We start from the raw sequence: 7185 nt of genomic DNA on the forward strand, positions 1-7185 counted from the left end.
AATGGACTTAAATAATACCTTCCGGTTAGCTATTTTGGGTGAGGTCCTTGATTATTACTAATAAATATCAAAGCAGATCCGACTCTAACCTATGTGGACTAGGGGACACTGCAGCATAGATTTATTAGGGCTGACCATGGGCCGATTGTGGTGCTTGTGATTAGATTTAAATGGATTTGAACTCTTAGCCCGACGAGAACATTAGAGCTTAAATGAAGGGAGTTTATGAGGATCCATACGGGCGTGTATTTAGTCCCACATCGGTCATTCGCTAGATAGATTTTGGGTACTTATGCAGGATCAGAAAATTCAAATAATATCTTCTGGCTAATCTTTTTGGATGAGGTTCTGGGCATTACAATGATTTTTTTTTTTTTTTCTGCAACGTAATACTAGCATATTTATTAGAGAGAGAGAGAGCACTATTACTAGAAAGATGGTTTATTTGAAAAATTAAAAGGAACACCCTTATCCTTGCAGGCTTGCACATGGAGTACCCTGATACTAAGTCCCATTTTTAGCAGGGCTTGGCAATGGACCCCCAGCTCAACACTAAAGAAGCGAACAGTTTAGATGCAAAGTGCCCTTTTAAAAAGCCTATAGTGGCCTTTGCCTCATGCTTATTCCCGTGTGCTGCAATGCCAAACCTAGGCCATGCCACGTAAAAGAAACCTTTTTATCCAACCCTCGTTTTAAGTGTTTAGTGCCTGTATCAAAGACATGCATTCACCAATAATTCACCTTTTTTTTATCTCTTCCTCCCAAAGCTGAACATAAATATCCATGCAAGCTATAACAACTCAAGAAATTTGAGTGTTACATAAACTGACCCTCTAAATATCACCAGCTCCCTTTCCCATTACCAAATGTCTCCAAACCAAAACCATCAAACAGAGGGGGTGGAAAGCAGGGTGTGGGTGTGCATCAAAAGCCTAAGTACGCACCAATCACCACCCATGGCTTTTCTAAAGAACTCCCCACATGCTAAAGAGAGCCCAAATAATAAGAGGACTAAAGCTAGCATGCGCTGAATCCCACCAAAAGAGACCCCAACCTCCTTTTTCCTTCTTTATATAGCTCTCCCTCTGCATTGCCCTCTGTTCAGTCGGATGTGGATCCTTCTCATACCTCTCTCCACTCCTCACAAGCCCCTCCCTCTCTCTCTCTCTCTCTCTAACTTCTACCTCACATCACTCCCAATCTCCAATCCTCTTGGCGCTATGGACCCAGTTCAAATAGAGAAGCACCAAGCCATGAAGAGGTGCAGAGGGAAGCAACTGCTCCCAACATTCATTCAATCCTGTCTCACAGTTGTGATGCTTGTTCTATTCCTCTCGAGTCCCCTTTGGCTTCCTCACATGTTCTCCTGCATGAAGAAGTTCTTCTTGGTGTCTCTCCCAAACATTGGTGCCATCATCTTCAGGCCCAAGTGCTTGTTCATAGTCTCCAACATCATCATCATCTTCCTTATCGGCGAGTCGAAGCTCTCCAAGTCCCCTCCGGCACCTGATATCTACGAAGAGTACGTGGCAAGAAGGCAAAGTCTTCAGAGGCTTCCTAGTGGTGAAGTTAAGGTGGTGGAAAGCGTGATGGAGGAGACTCTGAATAAAGAGAGTGTGAAGGAAGAGAGCTTAAAGGAGGAGAGTTCTGCGAAGGAGGACCCTTCAGATGGAGGAGAGACAAAAGAGGATGATGAGGTATTGGAGGAGGAGGAAGAGGAGAAAGGTGGTGGAGTTGAGGAGGAGGAGGAGGAGGAGGAGGTGGAGAGAGAGTGTGAGGAATTGGATGAAGAGGAAGAGATGGGCTTGCCTGCAGAGGAATTGAATAGAAGGGCGGAGGACTTCATTGCAAAGTTCAACCTGCAGAGGAGGCTTGAAGCAAGAATGCTAGTTTGTTATGGGTGAGGAAAGAGGAAGAGAGATATAGCATCAGTAGTGCAAAAAGATAGAGAACAAAGGTGTATAACTCCAGCCACATTGAACAAACAACCCCATATCCTATGAGATCTCTTGTACATTTGGAGCTCTCTGTTTATTTCAGAGGCATTTCAGAAAAAGATATGGGGGGTTCTTCATGTTCCTCCTTTTGCTTCTGTAGTTTTTTTCACAGACAGAATGGACCCCAGAAAAATAAAGGCTTCCCATAAGTTTGCAAATTGATTTTTTTTGGGTTATCAGAAGTAACTTCTATTTAACAGATGGATCTGTTTTCTTTTTTGAGGAGAGTAGGATCAGTGTCATAAATTAATTATTCCTCCTCTTTGAATTAGGCTGGTTCATTAGATAGCTTAAATAATTCCTATTGGAAATAATGAAATTTGCTGACATAAAAAAAAAAACTAATGCCAAATATTTTTGCAAATAGTGGAATCATATCCACCCATCATATATCCAATAAAAGGTCCGCTCTTTACTATAAACTTATATTAATATGTAAAAGAAAAATTTATTATCTAAGGTTGTCATCGGATGAGGATATGCTTTGGTGCATAAGGTTGCTTCATTATGATCGGTGTATCATAGGTTCAAAATATGAAAATAGCTTCTCTGCATATAGAGATAAGATTATATTTATTTATCCCTCTGCGGACTCAGAAGAGCTGTTCACCTTTTTTATGTTGTAACAAGATAGGATAAGAAGTATTCAGTGCATGCTTCATGAAACAATAATATCAAGGGCTCCTAAGTTTGCACAAATGAAAAATCCCTCCATCTAGTTATTATGAGATGATTGGTGAGATTCACACAAATCTTTGTGATACATAGACTTTTTAAGAAACGTCTGTACGCAATGAGTTACAAAATGAGGGTAGCAATCTCTCAAATATCACTCACCCATCGTATCTTTGTCATAACCGTTAAAGAAATGCTATTGTCATTAAAAAAGCTTGTCAGAAGTTCTCATGTTTTATGACAATGAGTAAAATAAAGAAAATTTAATGAAAATATATTAAGTGATAGATAATTGGATTTATAAATTTTTTATTTAAATTTTGTTATATAATAAATATGTAGAAGTCAACATGCTGCAGTAGTTACTACTTGGTTGTCTTATTACTATCCACTGCAAGTTCTTCTTTAAGGAAATATTTTGCAAGATTTTAAATTTTGATGGAATGGAGGATATCCCAACCATCCCATCCTATTTCCATGAGAAAATAGGACCGAGATAGGGTCAGGAGTCTGAAACTATCCATATAGGAAGAGAAGAAGAAAAAGAAAAAGAAAAGAAAGAAAAGAAGGAAATATCAAGAAAAATGAAAAGTGAAATGAAAGAAGAAGAAGAAGAAGTAAAGAAATAAATACTGGGAGAAGCAAAAGAAAGAAAGGAAAGAATTTGAAAGAAAAGAGAAACAAGAAGAAAAAGGAAAAAAGAAATAAAGGGAGCAATAAGGAAAAAAAAAAAAAGAAGAAAGGAAAGGAAGGTAGAAGAAAACGAAGGAAAGAAACAGTTTTAGCAGGGAAGGGGTTATAAGGCTTATGTTATATTGGCTAATTTCACATACCCAAGATCGTAGGCATAACACATCTTGTAGAGTTTTCAATCAGGAAGGAAGAACAGAAAAAGTTGAAATGTATCCTTTATAAGCCTTTTTAGCATACACCAACCAAAAGCTTGCAACAGCTTTCGTTATTATGCATCACTTCATGCGAGCATATAGCAGCATTTTGATTATTTGAAAGAGGATGATGATTTAAGTCGCAGCCTCAAGGACTAGCTTGCAAGATCCCATTGGTTGCACCCCCATCTCTAGCAGTCGGAGAAGTTTTAATGTGTAGCGACTTTGGACCAGTAGGAACTATTCCATTGGTTCCACCCCCACCTCCGCCTGTTGGAGGAATAGGATTCTGTATCGGGTTTGGGCCACTAGAAACTTCCTGGAGGATCCCAATGGTTCCACTCCAACCTTCAGCTCTTTGAGGAGAAGGAGCAATAGGATTCTGTATCGAGTTTGGGCCACTAGGAACTTGATGGAGGATCCCAAAAGTTCCACTCCAACCTTTAGCTATTTGAGGAGGAGGAGATATAAAATTATGTAGTGGGTTTGGGCCAGTAGGAACTTTATGGAGGATCCTAACGGTTCCACTCCAACCTTCAGCTATTTGAGGAGGAGGAGCAATAAGATTCTGTATCGGGTTTGGGCCACTAGGAACTTCATGGAGGATCCCAACGGTTCCACTCCAACCTTTAGCTATTTGAGGAGGAGGAGATTTAAAATTGTGTCGTCGGTTTGGGCCAGTAGGAACTTTGCGGAGGATCCTTCTGGTTTCACTCAAGCCTTCAACTTTTGGAAGAGGACCGTCATGATGTATTAGGTCTTCACCTCTTGCTCCAAGATTGTTGTGAAGAGCCATTGTCGATATCAACACAACATAAAGTGCTACCTTCAGTGCCATATCTCTAGACAATGCTTTGCTATTACAAGAAGAGAGGGTTGTGAATTTTACCAATATATAGACTATAGTTTGCAAGGAGGGAGGGGAGGAAGCGACTAACAAGATCTTTATTTTAGATATCCTGATATATTCATCAAATCTATATCATGAGCAATCCTTATCTATCGTGAAATTAATAATGGCATGGCAATTTAAATATGGTGGGGCCAACAAAATTTAGTCCATGGATGGAATGTTGCCACTAGGTTTGGTATGGTGTGAAGTGGACATAATGGCTCTTGAGCTTGATATGGATGCCCTTGCGGATGGGCTCAATTGACTATTGGAAGGCTTCATCAAACTGTTTTTCTACTCAAAAAACAAAAGAAAGAAGCCCAACCTAATTCAGTTCCACTATGTTATTTATGATCGAACCCTAATTCAATTCCAATCGGACATGTTTAATAATCATTTGACATGATGCAACATGAATCGCCAATTCATCTCATGACCACCACACCTTAAGCCTTATAACCCTTTCCCTGCTATACATGTATATATATATATATGTGTGTGTGTGTGTGTATATATACATACATATATATACATACATATATATAAATACATACATACACACACACACACAAACACACACACACATACATATATACACACACACACACGCACGCACGCACACACACACATATATATATACATATATATATATACATATATATACATATATACATATATACATATATAATATATATATATATCTACACATTTATATATATACATATATATATCTACACATATACATATATACATGTTGTGGTTCAAATTTGGCCCGGGGATGACCACGCCGGAGGACTCGGGGGAGCTGCTGGTTGAGTCAGTGAAGGGGCTCCGCTTACTGGATGCCGACGAACTTGCACAATGCACAAAGCCTCACCGATGTTTCCGGTGAGAGCCCTTTGATGCTTAAATTAACGTAGAGTTTTTGTTGGCCAAAAAGTCCTCACGCGTTACTTGATGGGGCTATTTATAATCTCCGTAAAGGTGCCTAGATGGCGGAGGTATGGCCCATCCTCATCATAGGAGGAGATGGCGTTGGCCAGGTGGTGCACAGCCACGGCTTACTTGAGGCGCACAGTTTGAGTTATCCCTGCGCACGGTATAGTGCTGGCGTATGCCACAGGGTATGGCCCTTATCAGCAGACATGGCTGGGGCATCAAGGCATAGTTCTTTGTCGACGTGTCTTAGCATGGCCATCAAGCGAAGCATAATGCGGTGAGGTTGCCGCAGGGCATGGTCGCGGTGCGTATTGGGCGAGATTAACTCGGCCTTTGGCAGGGATCGAGGTCAGCTCGACTTTCGACGGGGGTCGAGGTCGGCCTTGCTCGCTTGGCAAGGTGCTGAGGTCGGGCCGACATGGGGGCCACGATAAATATTCGATGAGGTCGGCTTGGCGGGTTCTGAGATCGGCCTAGCATCCTTGACTTTGAGGTCTGCTCAGTAGGGTGCCCCGAGCTCGGGTCAGGGCATCATTGCCTGCGGTCGACGGAGCCTCTCCGGCTCTTAGTCGACACTACAGGACGGCCTAATCTCGAGCTAGGGTGCGTCATCATTGTAGACTCCAGAGAAAGTTGCTGTAGGTTGTAGCAGTGGAGAGATCTGGCTGAGTTCGGCTTGGCCTTCGGCGAGGTCCTACAACCTGTAGTGAAGAGATCTGGCCGAGGTTGGCTTGGCCTTCGGCGAGGTCCGAGGTAGGACTAGCTCTCAACGGAACCGAGGTCAGGCCTGGTCGGCGTTGAGGTCAGCTTGGCCAGAACAGGGTGGTCCCCTAAGGACGATCCATTTTGCCCCCTATCATTTGCCCTCGACGTCCAAGGTCAGGTCGCCCTTTGGCTCGTGCGAAGGAAGTAGCTGGACTGTTGGTCGTTCTGCGCCGTAGGCAATTGCTCATGGAGATGTGCGCACCAAGCTGGGTACACCATTATTGGGGGTTGGTGGCTTCAGGCCAAGTTCCGCAAGCCGAGCTTGAGTGAATCAGGCTGCCACGTCATTTCAAGCGGGAACGACTGCGGGAGCTCTTTAAAGTGTTATGTGCGCGCTCATTTTCGAGGTGTTGCCAGATGGAACGCGAGAGGCCAATCATTAATGCCCCGTTCTCCGAAATGGCTCTCATGACCACTTTGGTCTTTAATGTTATGATCCAAAAAGATCTGCTGGGGGAGCTTCTGAGCCTGCTACGCAGCCGCCCAGGTTAGCCGATCAAAGATGTTGGGGTAGGCTATATAAGGTCTTGGGGAGACCTTAGGGCCCTCATTTGATTTCTCTTGCTTCCACCCTTCTGTTTCTCGACTACCATCTCCGCTATGAGAAATTGCAGGGATGATTTTCAGTAATAAGATCCTGATGGCCCGACACAACAAGGGGGTGGTTGCCTCAGATGGAGCTAGGTCTGAGGAGAGGTCGAAGAATCTCATTACTGGCATCACCAAGGGGTTCCGCTACAAGATGCGCTTCATCTTGGCCCGCCAACGCCGGGGTGAGTGATGTCAGGAGCAAGCAAGCTCACCGAGGCATGCGAGCTCGTTGCCGAGGTGACAGTTTGGGATACTGCAGACACCGCCACTAAGGTTCGGTCAGAAGCTGCTCAAGCTGACAGTTCTTTTCTATTCATTTTCTTTTTTCCTTTTGCTCTTGCTAGGTCGGCCACTTAGTCCTTTTTGTATTCAGCCCGACCTCAAGGTCGGCTTCTTTTGTACTTGGCCCTTGGCCTTTCAGTATTAATGAAGTGCATTT

General features: G+C 43.1%; 2 protein-coding genes across 2 annotated transcripts; one reads left to right on the forward strand and one right to left on the reverse strand.

Moving 5' to 3' along the window:
• Positions 1–1077: 1077 nt before the first annotated feature.
• LOC103700749 (cyclin-dependent kinase 11A-like) lies at positions 1078–2155 on the forward strand. The gene has a single exon (XM_008782621.4). It carries the CDS (start codon positions 1110–1112, stop codon positions 1902–1904), a length of 795 nt encoding a protein of 264 aa, XP_008780843.2. The 5' UTR covers positions 1078–1109; the 3' UTR covers positions 1905–2155.
• Positions 2156–3534: 1379 nt separating this feature from the next.
• Positions 3535–4417, reverse strand: LOC113463574. Its single transcript, XM_026809508.2, has one exon. It carries the CDS (start codon positions 4395–4397, stop codon positions 3708–3710), a length of 690 nt encoding a protein of 229 aa, XP_026665309.1. The 5' UTR covers positions 4398–4417; the 3' UTR covers positions 3535–3707.
• Positions 4418–7185: the final 2768 nt, after the last annotated feature.

The sequence above is a fragment of the Phoenix dactylifera genome, chromosome 14 (assembly GCF_009389715.1).
Source record: "Phoenix dactylifera cultivar Barhee BC4 chromosome 14, palm_55x_up_171113_PBpolish2nd_filt_p, whole genome shotgun sequence".
In the NCBI taxonomy this organism is placed as follows: Eukaryota; Viridiplantae; Streptophyta; class Magnoliopsida; order Arecales; family Arecaceae; genus Phoenix; species Phoenix dactylifera.